This window comes from Clytia hemisphaerica, unplaced genomic scaffold (assembly GCF_902728285.1).
Source record: "Clytia hemisphaerica strain Z4C2 unplaced genomic scaffold, Clytia hemisphaerica genome assembly, whole genome shotgun sequence".
Taxonomy (NCBI): Eukaryota; Metazoa; Cnidaria; class Hydrozoa; order Leptothecata; family Clytiidae; genus Clytia; species Clytia hemisphaerica.
The window spans coordinates 1,662,370-1,686,371 of NW_027104166.1; the positions used below are offsets into that span (position 1 = coordinate 1,662,370).

At 35.3% G+C, this 24,002-nt stretch overlaps 2 protein-coding genes across 4 annotated transcripts; both read right to left on the reverse strand.

Moving 5' to 3' along the window:
• Positions 1 to 28: 28 nt before the first annotated feature.
• Positions 29 to 3,408, reverse strand: LOC136814280 (uncharacterized). Its single transcript, XM_067070803.1, has 6 exons — positions 3,315 to 3,408; positions 2,744 to 3,119; positions 2,314 to 2,428; positions 1,875 to 2,094; positions 675 to 1,120; positions 29 to 110 (listed from the first exon to the last, which is right to left on the reverse strand). Exons 1-6 carry the CDS (start codon positions 3,356 to 3,358, stop codon positions 100 to 102), a joined length of 1,212 nt encoding a protein of 403 aa, XP_066926904.1. The 5' UTR covers positions 3,359 to 3,408; the 3' UTR covers positions 29 to 99.
• Positions 3,409 to 4,493: 1,085 nt separating this feature from the next.
• On the reverse strand, positions 4,494 to 22,110 carry LOC136814275 (putative leucine-rich repeat-containing protein DDB_G0290503). Of its 3 annotated transcripts, XM_067070797.1 has the most exons (12): positions 21,936 to 22,110; positions 21,003 to 21,128; positions 15,176 to 15,391; positions 10,970 to 11,251; positions 10,694 to 10,786; positions 9,061 to 9,149; positions 8,395 to 8,500; positions 7,880 to 7,948; positions 7,575 to 7,655; positions 6,913 to 6,992; positions 6,414 to 6,540; positions 4,496 to 5,467 (listed from the first exon to the last, which is right to left on the reverse strand). In XM_067070797.1, exons 1-12 carry the CDS (start codon positions 22,029 to 22,031, stop codon positions 5,093 to 5,095), a joined length of 1,740 nt encoding a protein of 579 aa, XP_066926898.1. In that variant the 5' UTR covers positions 22,032 to 22,110; the 3' UTR covers positions 4,496 to 5,092. The 3 variants fall into 3 exon arrangements, with proteins under 3 accessions (XP_066926899.1, XP_066926900.1, XP_066926898.1); XM_067070798.1 differs by lacking the exons at positions 15,176 to 15,391; positions 21,003 to 21,128; positions 21,936 to 22,110 and adding an exon at positions 12,377 to 12,464 and having other exon boundaries at positions 4,494 to 5,467; XM_067070799.1 differs by lacking the exons at positions 15,176 to 15,391; positions 21,003 to 21,128; positions 21,936 to 22,110 and adding an exon at positions 13,891 to 13,994 and having other exon boundaries at positions 4,495 to 5,467.
• Between the last annotated feature and the right edge of the window lie 1,892 nt (positions 22,111 to 24,002).

The following is a 24,002-nucleotide window of genomic DNA, read 5'->3' on the forward strand; positions in this document are numbered from 1 at the left end:
TTTGCAAACCTCACGGTGCATTAAGTTTGAATCAAGCCTACTAATTGGTAATGTTCAGTTAATTCTTGTATCGTTTATAATTACTTTTTATTCTTCACTTTAATGTTTAGCTGGAAGTGAAAGAAGTAAAATTATGACATAATATTCCATTAATATGTGCCTTCCACCATCCGACACCCAAGCAGAAGAAACATTGCCCAAGTTTGAGTAGTTTCATAGCGGCCCATAGACTTAGGAAATAAATTACTCAAAATAAAAAAAATGGAAAAAATTAGTATAGAAAACGAGTCAAGACGAATTTTTTAGTAATTACCTGTTGAATTAGGAACACTATATGTGTATGTTAGATTACCAAATCTGAATGCAGTATTAAAACATCAAGAGCTTGGAGAACGCACATGTATGTAAAATTTTACTTTAGACCTTACCGAAAATCGTTCGTAAGGCTGTCTTTTGGGAATTTCCCCGATATTATGTAGAATTTTTGTTACGTGACTTTTCCTTCCGTTCATACATAAGGCCTTAAAACACTACGTAAGCTTAGGGAAATTCCCCACCCTTCAAGGTCTTACGTAACATTTTACGTACATGTGAAAAAAGCTTAAGTTGTAAAGTCTGGCTCTAGTTTTTGGGGAAAGTTTAGTCTGGTTACAAATAAAATAGAAGACTCTTACTTTGGTTGTATACCACTTTCAACCTATCACCTTTCAAATGAGTTGGCATGAAGATGACGTCATCGATGAAGAAGGGCGTGGTTCCACCGAATTTGAAAGTTCCGACAGATGGGGTGGAATAGCTTCCAGAAGTAGAACTGAATTCCTGGTCATTCAGGAAGCAAGAAAAGGCAGGAGTGGAGCCATGGTCAAAAGTGATTCCAATAAAATTCCATTCTGTCCAAAGGCTTTCTTTATATGAATCATATCTGCACTTGTTCCATGCAGAATTTGTCTCGTATCCCAAGGAAATTTCAGAGGGATGAAAAAACATGTAAACTCCATACTGACTTGCCGACAAACCTTGATCAATGACTTTAAATATTCCAGTGGCGTAGTCAGCATCAAGGGGTTTTAACATACGCAACCAAAACGCAAAAGTGAAACCATTGGGACAAGGATGTTGTCTGAAGTTTTAAACAAATGTATTTGTAAAAAGCAAGAAAAGTCTCAGTTTTCTCAACACTAATTTTGAAAGTGGTATGGAAGATAACGTTCGAATTTGAAAAGACTATTCCTTAAAACAATCGAATGTTTTCTGCCACTATGGCAGAGGCAGGGGGGGGGTCTTGCAGTTACTCCCTGACACTATGTGGAGTAACTGCAATTTTGGACATTTTCTACAGACACCACCACCCTTGCAGTTATTCCATAGTGTACTAACTGATTTTACCCTCAAAATTGGTGTATACCACCCCCAAAAATGCCAAATTTGGCAATTTTTTACTGAATTCCTCATTTTTGATACCATTTTACTGGGTACATTTTATTAACGACCGTTCAAGAGTTAAATATCTCAATCATTTTCCAAGTTTGTTAAAATATCTTTCATGCCTTGATTGAAGAAAAAAATTTTTTTTATTTTTTTACTTTTGAAAAAAATGTTTTGAATTTTTTTGCTTCCGGAATTCTTACAAACCTAAAATTCAAGTGAAAATTTAAAAAATGTGCTCACTTAGTACACCATATCCTACCAAAATCGACAATTTTGAGCTTAGGCACCACCCATGTTGCAGTTAGTCCACTGGTGGAGTAACTGTTTTCCCAAATTTTGGTTTGTATACCACCACGGTAGTAATTGTCATAGTGTTTATATAATAACTGCATGACCCCCCCCCCTGGCAGAGGTTACATAAATCAGCTAAACTAAAAATATCTTACGAGAAACAAGCGTTTGACCATGTCGGTGCTTCAAAACAGTTTTCACTGATAGCACCAGATGCTCCTTTACAATGCATGACCTTGGTGGATCGATCAAGTACTTCGATGATCACACCGGTCGTTTGTGTACCGTCTCCAAGTGTTGATCTACCTGTACCCTCATTGAGCATGGTACCGTCATCGAATGTCCAATGACCTACACCTTCCATTGCCAAAGGATCTGAGAGAGCAACGGATAAGAAAGGAATTTTATTGTATACATAGGAACAACTTTTTAACGTCATTGCAATTAAAAGTAAGAGAAATATGCGAATTATAAGTTTAAAATCATGCCTAAACCCAACATCCTCCTTCCATACACGCTTGTCAGTTTAGCTAGTTAACAACATGGAGAATTTTACTATCAATACCCCTCCCACCTAGAGAAACTTATTCTTACCGAGCGTCTCACAGAAGCGACCAGAATATCCGGAACATTTGCAGCTTCCTCCATCTGTCTCGAAGTTGGGTTGGCAAACTCCAGTATTGCATGGTAAATCTTCGCAGAATGAATTCTAAAACAAATATTAAAGAGAGATTGGATTGGTGTGAAACGAGCTAGGCGTGTCAGAGGTTTTCAGAATAAAATGCGGAAACATAATTCTTGTATGGAAAGATGTTTTGGTGAATGTGCTAATTCTGCTATAACTTTTAACAGGAAACTTACTTCATTGTTAATTCTGTTCTATGTATGAAGATTACGGAAAATGTCTTAACTAGGATACTTAGAACTAAGAACTCTTAATCATCATAACTTTCGTTTTAAGCCTTGTGTAGTTTATATTTCATTGAATATTCATTGTCTCACGCAAAAATCATTTGTAGTATACCTTCAAGTGAAAGGTTGTGTAACCAGCTCTTGTTTCGTGAATATTTGAAGCGTCGGTGTGGTTGTAAGCATCTAGGGAGAACAGGCGACAAATTGACGTCCCTGCTGCATCAAATTCACTCAAATCAACTGATTTACACAGACTAACACCTTTCTTGATGCAAGCTTCAACACATAGATGCTCACGTTCCTCTTGAGTACCCGTGATATCTGCAACGCTTTCCATCTCTGTCCATGTCTTCAGTTTCGCATCGGCCATCTTTGTGAAGGAGGCATGCGTGATCTCCAAATCACCTGTCGTTTTTTGGCAATTTGTCTTGAAGCAAGTGTCTTGGGCAAATACTGTCGTTGTCAGTATGAAAATAAGGCTTGGTATGCTACAATAAAATGGAATATATTACCATAGAGGAGTTTAGGGTGGGAGAGGTACCGGGGGAGTTAAATTAAGGGTTAGCATAAAGATAATATATTATTAGCGTTGTGAGAGATTGAATCTACATATGGAATTATTAAAAAATCTGTGAAACCTTACTCGCTGATAAATAGTAAGAAATAAATTAAAAACAACTTACAATATCAAAGATAACATCTTTCCTTCCGCAGTCAAAAAGTGCATTGGAAAAAAGTTTCGAAGGATTTAGAAATGGAACAATAATTTCTAATTTTTCTTTTTTGCAGTAAATTATTTTCATAAGGTTTGTTGAGTGGAAACCAGGGGCTTATTTTATGATTGTTCTCCTAAATATTTGAGAAGATTGGTTTTCACTGGCTAAGTAATGAAATGAAAAATTATTTTTGAAAAATTCTCAATGACTATTGAGTAATTTATTTATTGTTTATTGACACGCATATGAGAGTAGTGACTAAGTTTACCAACCGACACTTTTTAGGGGCTTAGGTCCGGGGGGGGGGGGGCTCAAGGACCTACCATACGTGCATCCCTTAAGGGTATACTTTCCCATCGACGAATTTCCAAGCTTCCAAAAGTGCACTATATCAGCAAAGATGAGAAAAATTGCACTATAAGAAGGGTGGAAAATTTGGAAAATCTGACCATGTTTTGCCTGAAAATGGTAAGATTTATTCTAGAAAATGCACCGTAAGAGTCGATTTTTCGTTCAAATTTGCTCAAATTTTGCAAATTTTTTCTCTGCATTGCAAGGGTCCGATTTCATAGGCCTAATTTTAGGCCGCACGTATGATCGTTTTTGAATCGAGTACCCCCCCCCCCGGGTTTGGGTTGAGTATTGAATATTTTGGTTGTTGTGGTGATAAAAACAAACATGGCTCCAAATCTATGAATATAAAAGTTATAAGTTATTATATATATGAATATATTTATAAGTTTCTGAATTCATTTTCTTGAATTATTTATGAAGATAAGAAAGTTTTTATCATGAATTGTCATTTCTTAATTCGATTTTAGCGATGATATATTCAATTGATCTTGATTGATAGGTTATATTAAGAAATAATTTATTTACAAGGGGCGATAATAAATATGATAATTTATACAGGAAAAATGTATTCAAATCTTATGTACAAAAAATGTAGTACGAAAGTCTACTTTGGAATAAATTTGATAATTTTAGATTGATAATATATAAAAAGACAACAAATGTTTTTTTAAACAAATCTCCAGAAATTCAAAATACCAACGTGAATGGCTTGCAGCTAATCAAATTGTCAATTTTATCACTTTTGGAGATAATAAAAAAAATACTTCTATAATTTCGAATTTCGATTTCAAACTATATTTTTCGTCTGAAAATCTCGAAAAATATCCATACATAGACTTTTTTGATAAATTACGTCAGGAGCAACGCTTGCCTCGTTTTCAAAATAATGCTGCCATGATAACTGATTCCCAGAGGAATTGCTAAGAAGTTTCCTCTATCTAATCACCTTAGTAACGGTTTCAAAACGAGGCGTCATCGAACATGAAAAGACCTATCAGTGATTGATATAAGGATTGGGCTGGGTTGGGATTATTGCCTCCCACTGTGAAGGGTTCGTTGTGAAAGAAAATGCGGTATAAAACATGTGCGTGTGCAAATAAAAAAAAAGAAAATAATTCTTCAATGATAAAAGTAATTTCACTATTGACAAGCTAGTATCCGTAAAATTCCCGTGGACTCGTCCAAGGATTTTCGCTGATTTTCTCTTACAGCAAACTCTCTTGAATGGTGAGAATTCTGTTTGCCGGTAAAGAGATCAGTCAGCTAGATCACTTCCGAAAAGTTCAGTCAATATTTTTCAGAGCACAAACCAACTTATCATTGTTTCCAGCCAAAAACAGAGCGACTGAATACAAATCTTTGCGACTGAATACAAATCTTTGCGACTGAAACTACATCAGAGCACATGTTTTGCTTTGAACACTTTTACTGTCCGTGCGTATTTCATCATCTGACGGATCGCCAATCAAAACGTTCGAATTCTCATCACGCGTCTTCGGTTCCGTAATTTTATGCGAAGGAGAGCCATTTGTTAACGGTAAACTCCGCGTTGGAGATTGTGGAACACCACCTCTAGGCGAAGTTGTCGGGCTTTTTAGCTCACCCGTTTTTTCGTCTACCGGTATAGTGGACGAGAGTGCTCTCAAACTATTTCTTTTATCCGGTAGACAACAATTCATGGATGATTTTAAGTTTATGGTTAACTGCGTTTCTAGATGTTTGATTTTGGAATGCAGACGATGGTTTTCTTCGTCAAGTTCATTTAACTATATCGGGAGAATTATAAAAAAGTTTCGTTATGTAGTTGAAATAAATTATTAAGTTTTATATAAGTATAGGGCTTTTTCAGAAATTTTCCGTACCCCTCCCCCCTGTTGAAGATATTCATTTTTCGAGTTCAACAGCTCACTGGATATCCGACCTGAAAAAAAATCACCCCTTGAATGTTCAAGTGGTAGCGGATAGATAGAGTGGGTAGGAGGGTTGAGGATACCCAAGCATTTTGTCCTATGCCCCCAGGATATCCAGGCATTTTGTATTGTACCCCCTGGATATCCTCTCCCTTTTATAAGGTCCTACCCCCTGGATATCCAGATAGCATTGAACCCCCTGGACGTCCGATATCCTCGACAGGAGGAACGGACTGTTTCTGGAAAAGCCCATTTCTTAGGTATGAAAATGAGAAGATCTTATTATTTTTTTGTGTATTTAGTTCAACAAAATTACAAAAACCAGATTCCGTTATGAATGAGTAACCCATACCACCCTGTTTATTTACCTTGCCCAAATAATAGATATCCCTTAAGTGAGCCGGATCCTATCTGAATGCAGATAAAAAATCGTCACCTGAAATTTCCCCCTATAAGAAAAAAGCAATGAAATCCCCTAGGATAAAATGATCATTCTGAGGCTGACTCCCTAGACTGAAACCCTAATTATGAAATGTAAGAGATTTCCCACCATCTCCATCGGTCTTTTCTTATTTCGCGTAAATTATTTGACGGCAAATCAGTGAGACACAACGACCCTTCAACCCATTAAATGACATCACACCGTAACTTGACAATCTCAGCTTAGGTTTTTATTCGGGTGGGGTCATAAAACAGGGTGTCACGGCACTAAAAAAACATACATCGCCTGATTTTTTCGATTGCCGCGATCCATACCACCCTGTTTTTAACCCCGCCCAAATAAAAAACGGAGCACGCTTACCTTTTCCAAATGTTTTTCATTTTCTTCTTTGGTGCTATTTAAACGGTCACGAATTTCTGATTCTCGTTTCAACGATTCATGTAGATCGTTCCGCGTTTTTTCGATTTGTTTTTCGTCATGTGTACATCTAGAATGAATGAATATTTATGCTGTAACCGTTAAAAAAGTTTTGACATAGAAAGGAGGTGTATGCTGACAAAGCAGAAAAAAAAACAAAATTATTTCTCAAAATCTTTCCTCGCACGGCGCCGAAAGGGGAGAAAGTACTTCTTTCTTATGTTTAAACAAGTTTCTTGGTTTAAAATGCTGTGTCAGCAAGTAGGAGATGCGTTAATTGATGTCCTTTAACATATCAAACGTATCCGTAGCTGATTAGTTGAGAATTATGAGGAATTTCTGATATTTTGAGGGATACAATTTATGGTTTCTTGTGCTTTCCGGTGTAATTTATTACACATACAATTACTTGTGATAAAAAAAATCAGAAAGTTGATCTTACGGTTGAATTTCGAGTTGTTCTTTTTTTGCACCTAATTCTTTACGCTTTGCTTTTAAAATGTCATCCAGTTCTTCTAACTCCTGAAAAAATGAAAAAAGATGATAAATATCTAGTGAGCAAGCAATATGGCAATTTTCATTCGGGACATACCATAGTCATTATAAAAAAAACCGGTCTGGCAATGTATTGTTTTAGCTTTTTGTTCAATTGTCTTTTGTTACAAACAATTTCGATTTTGGTACGTAAGCTCCATCTTTTAACAATAAAAAGAGGCAAAAGCCTTCCAGACCAGTGTTATTATGACTATGGACATACTTATGCCAAACCACTGGTAATTAATAGTTTTAGAAATAATTTTTAACCCTAAACTTATCCCAGATCCCCCCTATCTATTAGAAACATAACAGCTGTAAAAACGGAAGAAATACCTAAGAAAACAGGAGACCAATCATTTTAATTCAAAATTATGTAAATCGTACTAGCTGAGAACAAAAACAAAAGAAAAAGGCTGTTTGGAGAAGTGATTTGGGATCTGAGGAAGGTGTTTAAAGTTTTATCTTTAGTCCATATAAAAATGAATATTATGTGCAAGTTTTAAGGAGTGATCCCTTATTACACATTCAGATTAAGACTTGGACCGCCGAAGGAAATTCATAGCATACATCTTGCAGTAAACAAAGATCTTCTTCTTTTTCGTTTAATGATTTGTGTCTTCGGTCAAGGTAACGTTGGTATTCTTTCAACTGAAAGGGAGAATAATTGAACCTGAAAAAACCGAGCATTAAATAAATCCCAGCTAACCAAAATCTAATAATAGCACTACTCAATAGCGGTGTAATGCGTCCAAAGCGCTAGATTATCTTTTCCTTGAATACTTGTGATGTAGCGCGGTTTTTTTTCATTTTTGCACCCCGAAATAGGACCTAGAAATTTTATGTCATAATTCAGTCAAATGAAAAATGGATACCTCTTGTTCTTGCTCCAAGACTTCTGCTTGTCGTTTCTTCACATCATTTTCTTGTGCTTCCAATTTTTTCTGAAACGATCAAGGTGAGGTTTATCAGTTTTATCTTTATGTATGTATGTTACGTTGGTGAACAGTTTTGTTGTAGTTTTACGCTGGTTGGTCAAGATTCTTATTTCAACAATCACAATCAGGAAAATCACTTTATAAATAGAAGGGGTTGCGGAACGTAAAGTTATCGAGGGAAGATAGCAGGGGTGTGGTGAATTATCAATAAAAAAACTAACCAATGAAGCTAAAAAGAGCTAAAAATTCAGGTCTAGAGCATCGAATATTACTTTAAAAATGAAAAATCGTTAGAAACTTTTTGAGTATTGGGTAAACGGTTTCTCACTTTATTTTCTAAGTATGAACATTATTTTAATGTATAACCAACAGCCAGATGATTTGTTAAGATTAAAGAGGTTAATATTATCATTTTGGTGTTACAAGGAAATAAATACCAAGTGGTCACTCACTTTTTCATTATCAACGCGATCACGGAGTGGAGTAAGATTTTCATTTTCATTTCCTCTCGTTAATGAATTTGAAGATGACAAAGAACTCTTTGAATGCAATTCGTTCCTGGAAACAAGAGAAATATTCAAGTTCTTGATATCCATGAAGGTGGTGCCGCTCGGCTTTCAACCCTCGGACACTTAGTATGGCTAAAAAGGAGGAAAATTTTGTGAATTTTACGACCCTAATTGGGACTGATTTGACCAAATTTCGATGTTTCAGGAGCAAAAAATTTAAATATTTTAGACTCTTACAAGGATTGTTAAGTTCCAAGGTTACAGGCATGGAGCCTTTACGTATTTTACCTGAGTTCAAATTCGAAAGAACACTGAAACAATAGAATATCAAAGCGGGCTTAGTAAGATGTAAACAAGTGCAAAATATCTTACAATCTTCTATGCATTCAATATTGGATTATACTTAGAAGATTTTTATTTTCTCCTCATAGAGTGCTCAATAATTTAATAGAGCAATAGTATTATAAACTAAATTCTTATTTCAAACTCAAATGAGATTTGAGCTCAATGAAGATCGATGTAGAGGCGCCATGAAACTCTGAGTTTTAAATAAGAGCCAACTCTCATTAACAGGTAGCAAATAACAAAATAATAGGTTGTTTTTTTAACCTTTTCTCGTTGATTTCGTACTGCACTTCATCGAGTTCCGTGTAATAATCTTCCCTTCGTAACTGATACTCCTCTCGTAACTTCGCCATCTGTGGGAAATAATGAATGATAATTGCAACATTTTAAACTCTCAGCATTTTTTTGAGAAAACTAAAACTTCAATTTGGCATAGAAACTAGCTTCAGAGCTGGACAATGGCGCTAGTACCATTAGAAATGTAATTTCATACTCTTTAAAAAGCAATCAATTTATACCCTTTCAAATCGAGTGGTCAGGTGTTATATTCTAGCTCTTTTCGAACGTATATACACGTCAATTGGGGTTTGAAGGGTTAGATGATTGCTATTATACTTATAACAAGTGATACTTTTATGGACCTACCTGGTTATGCATTTAACACATTTATAATTGATATCTACGTGACGTGACCATTAAACAATCATTCAGAACACAAATAGTGACGATCTATTTAAATTAGTCGTTTGTTTCTTATAAAAAAAACGTTTAGAAACCAAAATTTCATGTTCTTGAAATATTCTTTCATATTCAAGACTTCGTGAGCAAAAAAAACATCATCTCATCAAAAAATTGAGTAATTCGGCTAAGAACATTGGTGTATGCTTACTAATAGTGATTCTTATAGATAAAGATGCGTTTTTTGAGCTGAAAAATTCTTTTTTTACAAAAATCTGCTTGAGCCATCTTTTACCTACTTGCATGCAAAAAATCAGAAAAAAACAATGATCCAATATTTCACGAAGTCCAAAAACCCGTTTTTTAGCCCTTTTTTGGCCCAAATTTGCGCAATAACATTTTTATTTGAAAATCGTCACATTCGAAGGTTTATAGTTATGCATCTTTGTGCAAAATATCATAAAGAATGAAAAAGCCAATCTCGAGAAAAGCTAATACCTAAGTAATTGATAATGTGCTTATAAAAAATATCGAATTTGGCCAGTTTTTCTATAAGAACACGCCAAGCAACTAAAATTTCCTGTCTTAAACACATATATTCTTCAAAAGTAAGCCCTCATGAGCAAAAAAAACATCTATCTCATGAAAAAATTGAGTAATTTGACTAAGAACATTGATGTATGCTTATCAATTGTAATTCTTATAGATAAACATGCGTTTTTTGAGCCAACAAATTTTTTTTGCAAAATTCTGCTTGAGCCATCTTTTACCTATGATGGTACCCTACTTTTATGCAAAAAATCAAAAAAAATTAAAGATCCAATTTTTCACAAAGTCCAAAAAACCCGTTTTTTAGCCGTTTTTTGGCCCAAATTTGCCCAAAAAATTTTTTTTTCGAAAATCGGGCTCCGTCACATTTTGGCCACCACCATTTTGCACCTTTGTACCAAAAATCAAAAGATTCCTATGATTCAATCCTGAGAAAAGTTGGTAACAGACGAACGAACGAACGGACGGACGAACGGACGAACAAACACAGGTTAATTTATAGGACCTCCACCGGGGTAGGTCCAAAAAGTCGTTGCGAAGCTGAGGCTATAGCGGAGTTATTAGACCAAGTAGAAGTGAAATATTCAAAGAATCAATATGTTAATCACTCGTCTACCATTGGCTTACAAACCACTAATCAGTTTGCACAGACGTTTCTGAGTTGAGTTACCTCATTGTCGTGTCGTTTCCGCAACGTTTTCAATTCCGACAACAAATCACGTTTTTCTGCCGCCAAATCAGCTATCTCATCTTTCAAATTATCCTAAAAATTAAGACAGTAAACATTATGTATGTTGAAATCTTGGATGTCCATGTCCAGTAACTCAACCTCTGCTGCGAAAGAATAGCTGGTATTCCAGTGTCTTGTACTCTCGGAAACCCCCACCAACAAAGGGGGGGGGCTACCATCTTCATTATTCTGAGTCCACATCCTTGAAAGACAAACCTTTTCATCTGCATGGAACCCGTTCTGTTTTACTTCATCTTCCTTTTTATCTTCATTCTTTTCTATGACGTCATCACTCGCTACCAGGTCTCCCGCATCCATAACATTTGCAAACATGACTCTCTTTGGTGTTGTTTTGTTGTTATTGGTGTCCTTGGTACACGAGAACTCATCTTCACTTTCAGAAGAACTTTCTTCCGTTAATGAGGAGCTGGTCAGTTCCGGTTGAACGATTTCGAACGTTTCGTTTTTGTCCATGTTGAATCGCAACGCCTTCTTTTTCTATAAAAAGGAATGACAGCATATTGATGGGTTTGAGGCAAATTGTTTCACTTACACTTTTGCCACTTTTGCCCTTGTTCCCATTTCTGCCACCATCATGTTGAACATTTTTAAAAAGTGTGAAAAGTGGCTCCTTCAGCTAACTTGTGTCAGGCAATGTGTAAAAACGAAACCACGTTCCTTCTAATACGGGCCCGAAACAGTGGTCCTTCTAGGTAAAATTCCGACGGCAACAGAGCCTTATTCTAGGTCTTTATATTACATTTTCAATCGGTACAACATAAATTATGCCTTCTGCCATCTTTGAATAAATTTATTCTCTAGTTACATAGCGACGGAAAATTAATGCAAAATTAAAATCAAATTTATGCATTCGAAAGCTGCCATTTTGTTTACCACTTTTCACACAAACTGCGCGAAACAAAACAAATTTTTTTTTTGCTTGGTGGAGATTGAGAATTTACCACTTTTAACACAAAGGACACAAACGATCATTTGAAATTAGGTGGCAAAAAATGTAAGCCCTTTTGCCACTTTTAGACACATTTTGTAGAAACAATTTGGAACCTGGTGGCACTTGGGGCAAAGATGTGAAAAATAGCAGCGAAACAATTTGCCCCTTTGTAGCATGCATTCCGCGAGGCTGATTATTCAACTAATTCCTATTTACACAGTTAGTATCTAGTAAAGTAAAGTAAACTAGCCAGAACTTGTCAAATGGTCTAAAGGCCAGTCTCTACTTTCGCGCGACATGAGCGAAAACTTTTTGACGTTTTTGTAGGGTCATTGGTCGGTTGAAAAATGAAGCAATTCCATTGGTCAAAATTGACGTAACGGATGAAAAAAGTAAACTTCCCTCAACTTTTTTTTTGTTCGCGCAAAACTCTTTTCTTCGGGCAAAAAAAGGTTGAGAAAAAAACTGTCGCCCATTTCGCGCGAAATTGGAGCTCAGCTTTAAAGAATTCTAACTCAAAACGAGGCTCGTCCAAACAACCAAGAAATCACTGAAATCTTTGTCTCGTGATAAAGAGTAAATATTTCTCCAATTTTACACTATTTTATTTTCGATAATCACACAAACAGGCAAAATATTGGATGAGTTCACATACTGAAAGGACAACTCACAAATTCATGGATATGTCTCAGCTTAAAGTCTTTGCTCTTCCCAACAGAAAACTGGTTAGACATTATGATATAGTCAGGAAATTACAAAACAAAAATCCCAAAGTTAATAAGAAAGTTCACAAATCACAACTAAAGTTCATGTCAATGGAGAAATCACGACATAAGACATCAAAACGTGATACATACAAGAAAATCTAATAAACTACTGCAGTGGTCATAGTAAATACCTTTTATCTAATCAGAGCAGGACAAAATTAAATTTATGTAATACTGTTTGAGATTTACTTTTGATCAAATGTAAAGAAATGACTGACTGATAGATTGACATTCTAATCTGTTTAAAAACAAATGTCCAATTTCTTTAAAAAAGTAACCAACCAGCTTTCATTCTAACATCATACGTTATGCACTACCATAACTGAAGACTTTGGTATATTGATTTCGAACAAGTCTTGACTTTGAATACAAAATGGCATAAGAAAAATGAGGTATAAATCGCCAAAAAATAAGAACAATTTAAATTAATACTGAGCCTGATATTAGGGATCAAAGTAGCAAAAATTGGGTAAAAAGCCATACTTCAATTACACCCTATAAATAAGAAAAGGATAAGAACAATTTGAGGCTCAAAGTGTCAAAAAAATAAAAACAGCCGAGCCTCATAAAAAAAATACTGGTTTTTATAAAAAGAAAAGAGTGTACCGATTTATTGAGTGAATAATAAACCCCAAGTTAGTTCATTTTCTGTCTGTCTGTCTGTCTGTCAGTCTGTCTGTCTGTCTGTCTGTCTGTCTGTCTGTCTGTCTGTTTTCTATTGCCATAGCCTGAATGAGTATGGATTTCGGCAAAATACCTTCAGTGAATTTACAACTCTCGTGTTCACCTCTCACTGTTACAGACAGCGCAAACCCATTATTATTTCTCTAATTTGTAATATTTCTGCTTCAGCAGACGGTTGCCATGGCAAGAAATAACACATCCATTGAAGAGATAATTGTGCTAAGAAGATACTTGATGTAAACTGTTTAATGTGTTTTTAATTGCTTTGGCCGGGAAATGTTTCGAAATGTTGATTATTCTACAGTCAATAATGCAGAAAAATCTCGAAACAAGTACACGTTTTTTTTATATAAGAACAAACCATATATAAGAACACAAGACGTCGATGCCCAACATGTTAAGAACAAGCTAAGAGGTTTTGCGGACTCTAAAACACCCGATTTCTTAGGAAAATGGACAAAAAACGTTTATTGTGTATGGCAAGTGCGAAGCAAGCAATCTTTTTCAACTGGTAACGGTAACGGTAACGGTAATCTTATCTATTGTTCACGAAATGTCTAATGTACTGTGTAAATCTATACCGGGGGGTACAATTATCACATACTGCTTTGCTTAATAAACCTTTGACCATTCGAGATAAATAAATAAAGGGTTATTTTAAGTCAGCTACTTGTTGAAAATCAACATTTCATTTTGGTTGAATGTGGAATTCGAAAAAACAGCAAGAAGTATACCTCATCATCAATAAAACTTCCCCAGAAAATCATCTTGACTTGAAAACTTCCCTTTTCTTTCTGACCCCAAATTCTCCCTCCGATAAAATTTCCTCGTCAACCTGTTACTCCCACTAGATAAATAAAAATCTTTTCATTTTCAAGAGGAAGACTGAACAAAAAACTTGAACCATATGTGAAGTTCGAAGATTTGAAAAAGGTTTTCTCTTCTTTCTTACAATTAGACTCTCACTGAGAATTAACTCAACAAAAAAATGAAAAGCAAAAAAAAAATCTTGAAATGAATAAAAATATAGATGAAAGAAGTCAGAATTTTTCCAATTAACATTTTTCAATATCACCTCTCTAGTTGCTCTCAAGCAGACGAAGATTTCCAAAATACGATCTACTCTAATGTAAAGAGCGAAAGAAAAAGACATTACAAACTTTTATTCGCCACGTCCAGTTGAAAGTGAAAAAAATGATATTGCAGCCTTCTCTTGATTTAAAACTGTCTGAATCGTCAAACCTTCAGAAAATTTTCAAGAACACCGCACAAACAAGTTTAGGATGGAAAAAAGGAAGTACGCTTTTTATAAGAACATAAACTGTACAAGGCTTCGATGGCCAAAATTTTAAGAACAAGCTAAGAACATTATTAAGGCTTTGCCGATTTCTAAGGAAAATGGACAATAATAATACGCACGAAAAGGTAAAATTAAGAACATGTTAAGAACAATTTTAAGCTTAAAACTAAAAAAGTTAAGAATATCCGAAGACTTTGGATGTTCTTATACAAAACTGTCTATATGACCATAGATAAATTGTAAAAAGATTCAATCGGGTCCCTGAAATGATTCAAAATTCCGATCAAAGGATGATAAATTTTCGTGGGGACTAAATTTCACAGATTTCGCGGATTTGTCATCCTCGAATTTAAACCCCAATGAAAATTGGGAAAGGTCTTATCCGCAAAATGTTTTGAACAAAACTCGTCTGGGAAAATTTTCGTCCGGGAAAAATATTCGTCACTTACTGGTAGTTGGTAAGCGCATTAAGGCCGGGGAAAATTTTCGTCGGAGAAAAATATTCATCGCTTGGCCAAAACTTTGACACTTTTCCCCGACGAAGTTTTCCCCGATAAGGTAATTACTTTTAAAATGTTAACTGGTTTCAAAGAAGTGCTAACTATGTATTTCAACAACCAGTATGTGTAATTTGGAAGTAAAGAGACACAACAAAATCATGAAAATATCGTCTCCTGATAATGCAATCCGCTAAATTAAGATAAAGAGACCCTATATACCTTCATTTCTTTGATGATAGGAAGTCCGTCTTTAATGTGCTTCGTACCCAGTATACTAATTGGTTGAATTGAGGTTTTCCTGGAAACTACGTTTCCCGCCTCACTTGGTCTTTTTTCTCGTTTCTTTGATCGACCACTATCCAGGATAATATCTTCTGTTTCAAATACTAAATCTGATGAATGGCGGTGCAATAAGGCTTTGCTTTCCTCGATTAGCTATAAAGAGAATCGGAAAAAGATGAAACTGTGTATATGTAATAAACGCATATTATTATCAAAATGTTACCTTCGTCAGTGTTGCCTGTAAACAGACCCGATTCAAGATTCAAGATTCATTGCCGAAATGGAACTGCGCAACTGGTACAAAAGTACCGTCGGCGTATCATGCTAAACCTTCGAGAGGCGAACTTCAGAGTTAAAGAAATGGATTGGGGAATTTAGATACACAGGTGAGTGAGTATAAGAGAAGATACTGATACGTCTAAGTAGACCAGAGTCGTAATAATTGGTGTTATACGATAATTCAATAATCGTAACGGGAAAAAAAGTTTGTCTCTTCTGATATCTTCTGCTCATTTCCCACTATGTCTGAATAGGTCGTCTAGTATGCTAGACTTGGAGATAAAAGATTTCACGGAAGGTAGGAAAACTGCCCTGAAATCTATTTGCTTTATAATGTACACCTTTTTTGCTACTATATGGAAACCATACCAGCTGAATTGACCTGAGAGTTGTTTTCACATGTAAGCAAAAAAGGACAGCAATAAAACTAATTCCAAACTAGTTTTAAACCTGCCTGAAAAAGAATACAACATTTCATGATTCGCGACGCCATTTTGCGAGCGAGCTAAAATTTCAAAACCTTATGTTGGATATCTGATGGTAAACTTCGTTCACGGTTACGTTTTTTATATTTTTGTTATTGATTTACCACTTGGTGAAGGCAACTCGTCTATAGGGAAATTTTTTCTTATAGGTTAGGTCAATATAGGTTCAGCATGATTGGTCGGCTTTTAGCTTATTACTTACTAGAAGTTTCATGTGATTTTTGGCAAATTTCTGTGCGCGCACATACTTTATGGATACAGACTCAGCAGAAAATAAATTATTTCAGAACAAAATGGTCGTTGACTGGAAGCTTAAATACATGTGCCTGATATTCTGACGTGGTTTCGGTAGATTTGAAAGTTTTTAGAGCATGTTTATAAGAGTTTTTACGGTAATTTATATATGCATGTCTCCCTGGTTTTTCAAAGTTTAGGAAGTCTTCCAACGAGGGTTCTGTTATCCATAACACACAACATCCTGAATGGTTTTGATGTTGATCCACCCCTAGATACTCGTGGAGTGTTCCTTGATATTTCCAAAGCTTTTGACAGAGTTTGGCACGATGGTTTAATTTTTAAACTTAAGTCATATGGTGTTTCTGGCTCCCTTCTTTTATTAATCCAGAATTTTCTACACAGGAGACGGCAGCGGGTTGTTCTTGATGGTCAAGCTTCTGATTGGACGGAAGTCTTGGCAGGTGTACCTCAGGGATCTATTCTCGGACCCCTCTTTTTTTTGATTTACATTAATGACCTCCCTGAAGGAATCATTTCCATGATCAAAATTTTTGCTGATGACTCATCCTTGTTTTCGCTTATCCTAGACCATATTCGCTGTTCTCAAGAACTGAACAGTGACATGCAGAAGATAAGTGAGTGGGCTCATCAATGGAAAATGTCCTTCAACCCTGATCCTTCTAAACAGGCAGTTGAAGTGTACTTTACCCGGAGGTTAAATCGAGCTGACCCCCCAGAAATTATTTTCAATAATGCAGCCATTGCAGTTCAGGATCATCAAAAACATCTTGGTCTCATACTTGATCAAAAGCTGGCCTTTGACCGTCACCTTGATGAAAAAATAAAAAAAGCTAATCAAGGTATTGGTCTTATTCGCCGACTTCGCAAGTTTCTACCCAGGGAATCTCTTGTCACTATATACAAAACCTATGTTAGACCACACCTAGATTATGGAGATATCGTATATGATCGTCCTGGTAATTCTACATTTTCTGAAAAACTCGAGTCTGTTCAATATGATGCCTGTCTTGCAATTACTGGATGCTTCAGAGGAACATCCAGAGAAACAAGCAACATGCTGAACGGACCTACCTGGTGATCAAAATCAGATAAAAATAGGACAAATAGCAAGAGAGTAAGAAAGTGTAATGAGCAGCTTGAATATAGGCACTTTTCTGCCCAAATTTGCTCAAAAAATTATGTTTTCGAAAATAAGGCTCTATCAGAAATTTAATATTACCATTTTATAGCACTATGCAAAAAATAAGAAAAAAACACCAAGCCAATCTCGAGAAATGCTCATTTTCCCTAAATATGACAAAAGGGAGTTTCCCCGATAAAAATCCGATTTTTACGGCCAACAAATTTTTTCCGAAAAAAACTGCCTCAGTCACTTTTTAGAGAACCTTGCTGTCCATCTTTCAACCAAAAATCAGGAAAAACTAATGAAGCAATTTTGCACCAAGTCCAAAAAACCTTATTTTTAGGTAGTTTTTGGCCCAAATTTGCGAAAATCCGTATTTGACGACGAAAAAAAATTTTCCGAGAAAAATTACTTCAGCCACATTTTAGGGTACCTTGCACTCTATCTTTCTGCCAAAAATCAGGAAAAACTAATGAAGCAATTTTGCACAAAGTCCAAAAAACCTTATTTTTAGGTAGTTTTTGGCCCAAATTTGCGAAAATCCGTATTTGACGACGAAAAAAAATTTTCCGAGAAAAATTACTTCAGCCACATTTTAGGGTACCTTGCACTCTATCTTTCTGCCAAAAATCAGGAAAAACTAATGAAGCAATTTTGCACAAAGTCTAAAAAACCTTATTTTTAGGTAGTTTTTTTAGCCCAAATTTGCCCCCCAAAATTTTTTTTCAAAAATCGGGCTCCGTCACTTTTCAGGCATTGCTATTTTGTATCATTGTGCAAAAAAAAAAAAAAAAAATAAGCCAATCCCGAGAAAAGCTTGTAACAGACGAACGGACAACGGTCAAATTAAAGGACCTCCCGGTAGGTCCAAAAATATACCTTGAGCTAGGCTTTGAAAGCCTGGCAGACAGACGGTTAATTAGAAGACTCGTATTTTTTTATAAAATTATCAATGGCTTTGCTCCTGCTTATCTTACGAATATTCTTCCTCCCCAGAGAGGAGAGGAAGAACACAATGCAGGGCGAAGGATAAAACCACCACTCGAGGCACCTTTCTGTAGAACCGAGCGTTATCGTGCCTCTTTCTTTCCTTTTTGCATAAATGAATGGAATAACCTCGGAGGTCATATAGGAAATCTTCCCACTATTAAGTCTTTCAAGCAAGCAATTCTCCGATTTCTCAGACCCAGTGCTAACTCAATTTTCAGAGCTAGTGACAACGATGGTGTTTTTCTCCTTAACCGATTAAGGGTTGGTTTCAGTCATCTTCGTGAGCATAAGTTCAGGCATAATTTTGCAGACACAGTTGACCCCTTCTGCAACTGTCGACAAAATTCAGTAGAAACAACACAGCATTTTTTAATGCATTGCTCTGATTACTCTAATGATAGACTTGTGATGTTTGACAGCCTTCTTCAACTTGACACAACCTTGTTTCCATTTAATCCCAAAACATTGTGTAGAATACTTCTTTAGGGCGACCCCGATTTTAGCATTGTCCAAAATCACGATATATTGAGTATAACAATAAAATTTATCTGTGATACAAGCCGTTTTGGGGGACCGTTATTTTAGTCTTTTACTCTAACTGCTCTCCAAGCTCTTTTTGTTTTTGTTTTTTATTTTTTGTTAGTATTTATCCTCTGTAGTAAGTTTTTTTTTTCCATGCAATTATCAATTGATTTATTAATTTATTGTTAGCTTAGTTTGGGTTCCTTCCTCCTGGCGGTATGATCTGGTGGTCCTTTTGCGGGAGGTTAGGAACCCTTAGTTTTGTACTATTTGTTCGTGTTACATACATATACTAAAGATAAAAAAAAAAAAAAAAAAAAAAAAAAAAGGGTTCTTTCACAGACTGTATCATATAAACAAACTGTACCAGACTGATTTTCCTGTATCAAGCTTAGAAATCTTAGAACTTTGTGATCATCAGTGAGTAAACATCAAGGTTTTATGTTCAGAAGAAGCGAGCAGGCAGTAAAAAAGTTCTTTGTGGTTAATTTGTGCAATGAACTTTGAAGTCTTAATTAAAAAGTATTTTCCCTAAAAAAATAGCCTCGATGTCTTTTGAAAACGGATTCTGGACAAATTCATTGCATTTATTGCATATGCATTGAACTATATCTTAAACTCCGGACTAAGTTGTATCCTTCATCTTTGATCAGAATTTATCATCTTTATTGGAGTACTACTCAATAATTGTGGAGTACCTTTTTTTAAATGGACATTGTTGTTAAATGCTATCATGAGGGTAGCAAATTTCTAAATAATTCACTCAAAGATTTTGGCAAACCCCGTTTGACTCAATTTTGTGTTCGGATGACTATCATTATTACCTGAACAAAAATCTTTTTAATCTATCATGAAATGAATAACTGGACGATCTGCTAAAATCTACAACAAAAACTTCCCACAACGATCAACCGAAATAATACTGATAGGAGTTTGTCAACACTTCATCAATAAAGAAAAGAGCTTGTAGAATAATATATTCTTCTCAATAATTTATTAGGAGAAACATGAAAAACTCATGTCATGTTTATCAGAGCAAATGAGAAAATAATCAAAAGTGCATGCTGTTTTCAAACAATTTCAAACGAAAAATTTCCCTCTGTGAAATGGTCACATAATCATAATATATATTTCCGTGGAATTGTTCCCGTGGTTGTTTTCAAGCTTTTCTAAGGAGTTTGTCCGATTCTCAGAAAATCTTCGAAGTGAGCCGAAAGTAAATAAAGCTCCTCTAATTCTTGTTATGAAAAATCGTTCATCTAGTGAACAGCCCGTGATTTGTTTGCAAGGAAGTACTCTAAGAAATGCAGATCAAAACACAAGTTTTGCCAAAATGTATCTAATTGTTAGGATGTCACAGGGCCATTTTTCTTATTTCCCAGGCAGAGCTCAAATGGCTAAAACTTAGATGAAAACGACTAAATTTCAAACCGCTAGTCAAAAAAAAGATATATAGAAGACATTTAGTGAATAACCTAACCCAAAAAAATAATTGTGAAAGACGTCAAAAAGGCACTTTTCTTTCTTTGACATCAGAAAGAAAAAGTCTTTATTGATTCGAGGGTTCATTTTTCTCGGGTTTGGTTGAGAAAACGACCATGCTCACTTGGAAGCCTACTTACCTGCAGAGATTTACTAAAATTAACCAAAATCGGTGATTTGGTCAGGAAAAAACAGCGGGCTTTTGCAGAAAAATTTTTTACCCCACTGTTGAGTATATTGATTTTTAGAAGTATCGAACCCCCTGGATATCCACTCTTAAAAATATGCTCAACCCCCTGGATATGCTCTCTTATAAAGATGCGTACCCCTGGATATCGTATTTTTTACTTGAAAAGACACTTTACCCGCTGGATATCTGCTCCCTTGTAGATATTCAACCCCCTGAATATCCACATTTGAACATAAATCGTAAACCCCCTGGATATCCGATATCATCAACAGAGGGGGGGGGCTATTTCTGAAAAAGTCCATTCTCGTTGCTTTTATTCGTCCATCAAGTCATAAGGTTGTTAAGCAAGATGATTTAAACAATTCATGATATACACCATTGCAATCAGCTGTTTGGTCCGTGGAAGACATTGCATATCGTGGATAAATAACTTACATCCTCAGCTGATGCCATAATTCTCATCCCTCCATTTTTATTCACACTGCTCTCTTTTTTCAGCCGACTTCCAAGACTCGACTTCCTTTGCTCCTTCTCGTTTGACATTGCAGGGAGCAAATTATTCTGAAAAAAAACATCATGAAAGTTAGTTTCAACAATGACAAAGCACACTTGTTCTCAGACGTGAGTTTCAAGGAATCAAAGTGAAGAAATCTTAGGAAGATTGTTAGAACGATTACTTTTCATTCATTTTGACAGCGTAGTTTTCAAATTATGGTTTTAGAAAAGATTATTTCAAAATAAATTCCAGATTAATATAATACTTTTTGATTTTTCAAAAAAAAAAAGATCTCAGGATATTTCAAAAAGATACAAATTTAAAATTCTCTTTTATCGTTCAAGTATGGGACGAGATGGAGTCTTTACAAGCTCTCATTTGATTTGGTTGGTTGTTAATCAGTTATAAAACAATTTTTGTTACTTTTTCTGAAGAACACGTTATTTTTATTACTTCAAATGACCAATTATTAAAGTATCTTTTAAAAACTCCATCTCATCTGTTGAGTATGAGTGATTTTATACTTTGTATTTTTTTTGAGGCTTTTTAAACAGTCCGGAATCCAATGATGAGCTTGAAATTGCATCATTGCCAAAGAGAAGTTTATGCTTTTGGAGGGACTCGCGCAGTATTTAATCTCGATCTCAGACCTGGAGGGGGCACTCAAGGTTAGCGATCTACCATTGTGCGGCCCTTAAGGGTGTGTTTTTAGGCTTCCTAAAGTGCACTCTAAGGGTCGAAATGAGCAAAGATGAGATAAAGTGCACTTTAAGGGTATAAAAGTGAGCAAAATCAAGTTTTTCGGACGAAATTTCGGAAAATCTGACATAACCCATGAGTTTGAAAATATACATTTTTTGAAATAGTTTTACCTTAGGAAGGGTGGTGGTGTCGGTCAAATCAAAACTCTTTGATCGTAGCATCATGGCGGCGGATAGGTCAGACCAATAACAAATTATGTAGTGCATTCTTCAATTCCATCGGTCTTTGAAATATAATGCAATATACAAAGCTTTTTTATTTTGTTGATGTTGTACTTTGTCTGCTGTAAGAATAAGTAGCAATTTCAAAAATATCATTTGCAAAACAACAGGAACCACAATTTTCTCTTCAAAATTCAGGAAGAAAACGGGAGGTAAACTATCGATTCAATCAAAAGCAATCTAAACTCAAAATGTCTGTCTAAATTTCAAGCTCGTTTGCTTGATTGTAAATATAGAAACCAAATTGATGAACATTGAAAACATCATTAATCTTGATCGAAACGACAAAATTGCAATCAGTCAAATCTAATTTTATCTAAACTTGTGCTTCCTAACAGAGGTTTGTTTGATTATGAAATTTCATAGGTAGAATGGTTGGATATTGATTCGAATTGCAAAAAAGCATGGATTTTCACTGAGGGTTCACTATGGGTTTAGAGAAGATAAGATCTTGGGCTTAAACAAAAATATAATGTTGAGGCTAAAGGCATTTACAAAGTTTGATTAAATTTCAGTTTTCAAGCAAAAATAGCCTTAGAAAAGCCAAAATATCAATTCTAAATACGACATAAAGAACCACTGAAGTTGTTGTTTTTCTTTCTTTCATAGCAATATATATCTTTCAGATCCAGTGAAATAAATTAGTATTTCTAGGAATATCTTTACAAATTAGCCTGTACTATATCTAGCTGCTTTCTTAGAGTCCAGCGTTTTGTTAACCTTCGTATTTTCATGGATCCATTTTAGCATGGTTGCTTTGATGTGGTTTATTTGCAGCTTAATAACGTCATGTTGATATTTAGCCTAGGAATCCAAGCGTTAAACTTTTTCTACAATCTAGCTTATGATATTTTTGCAGCTTGTTTAACGCTTGGCGTAGGTAACTCGCCTGCAGGGAGATTTTTTTCCCTGCAATGCAGGTTCAGTCTGATTGGCCATTTTGTGCATATTACTTAGCAGTACTTTCGTGCGCATTTTGATAATTTCGATGCACACGCATAATTTATGGAAAAGCTGACTCTGCATAAAAAAGGAAAACAAATAAAAATGAAAACATAGATTCATTTAGAAATAAAATGGCTGTTGGCTGGAAGTCTAAATACATGTGGCTGATGTTTTGATGTGGTTTTTAGTAGTTTTGAAAGTCTTTAGAGCTTGTGAAAGAGTTTTTATGGTAAGTTTATTATGTGTTGCCTTAAAGCTAATCTTCCTGCACCAAGCTCTATAATCTTAGAACTTTGTGTGGTGAGGTATTTTTTGTCTTTTCTAAGATTATGAGCTTGAATTCCCAGGCTACTCTTGTCTCCTGAATAGCGTCCCCCTGCTAATTGAGAAGAAAATCCATGTCCCCCTGCTAATTGAGAAGAAAATCCACCACCCCCCCCCGCTCTTATTAAGACCCCCCACTAATTAAATTCGAATAATTCAATATTTTATTACAGTGTAGATAGACCTTAAACTTGTTAAAATTTTCCTTTTTGTTAGTATTGGTTCTTATTTTAAGTGTTTATTTGTTAAAGTTTCTTTTTTGTTGTTGAAATTGATATCAGTTTAAAAAAATCTGTCTTCAATTTACCCCCCTTCGTATTATTAGAATTTAGAAAATTTTCCTACCCCCTGCTTATTTGGACCTTCGTCTCTTCGGGAGACAAGAGTAGTTGGTATTTTGATCAAGCAACTAGAAATGCAACTTTTAAAATTCTAATTTTCCAGTTGAAAATGAAGAGGTATTGATAATTGAATACTAACCTTAGATGATCCCCAGTACTTAAACCTTTAATCACACTGTCTACTCTTCACTTACTTGAAAATTATTGGCGGTTAAAATAGACTTTAAGACAAAAGTAATGAACTATTGAATAACAAATCACATACTACATCGTTTTATTTACTTGCCCTCAACCAATACAAACAGGATGAATTATTTTGTATTCATGTATGGCCTGTGTTGAAACT

What these genes read in the sequence shown, in the direction of transcription:
- LOC136814280 (XM_067070803.1), bottom strand. Translation starts at nt 3,358, where the DNA reads ATGCACTTTTTGACTGCGGAAGGAAAGATGTTATCTTTGATATT. An exon ending in TCGCTTCTGTGAGACGCTCG is followed by an intron (nt 2,095 to 2,313) that starts GTAAGAATAAGT and finishes TTGCTCTCTCAG; the next exon opens with ATCCTTTGGCAATGGAAGGT. An exon ending in TGGTCAAACGCTTGTTTCTC is followed by an intron (nt 1,121 to 1,874) that starts GTAAGATATTTT and finishes TTAAAACTTCAG; the next exon opens with ACAACATCCTTGTCCCAATG.
- LOC136814275 (XM_067070797.1), bottom strand. Translation starts at nt 22,031, where the DNA reads ATGCACTACATAATTTGTTATTGGTCTGACCTATCCGCCGCCATGATG. An exon ending in GGAAACGACACGACAATGAG is followed by an intron (nt 9,150 to 10,693) that starts GTAACTCAACTC and finishes TATTTCCCACAG; the next exon opens with ATGGCGAAGTTACGAGAGGA. An exon ending in ATGAAAAACATTTGGAAAAG is followed by an intron (nt 5,468 to 6,413) that starts GTAAGCGTGCTC and finishes CTCCCGATATAG; the next exon opens with TTAAATGAACTTGACGAAGA.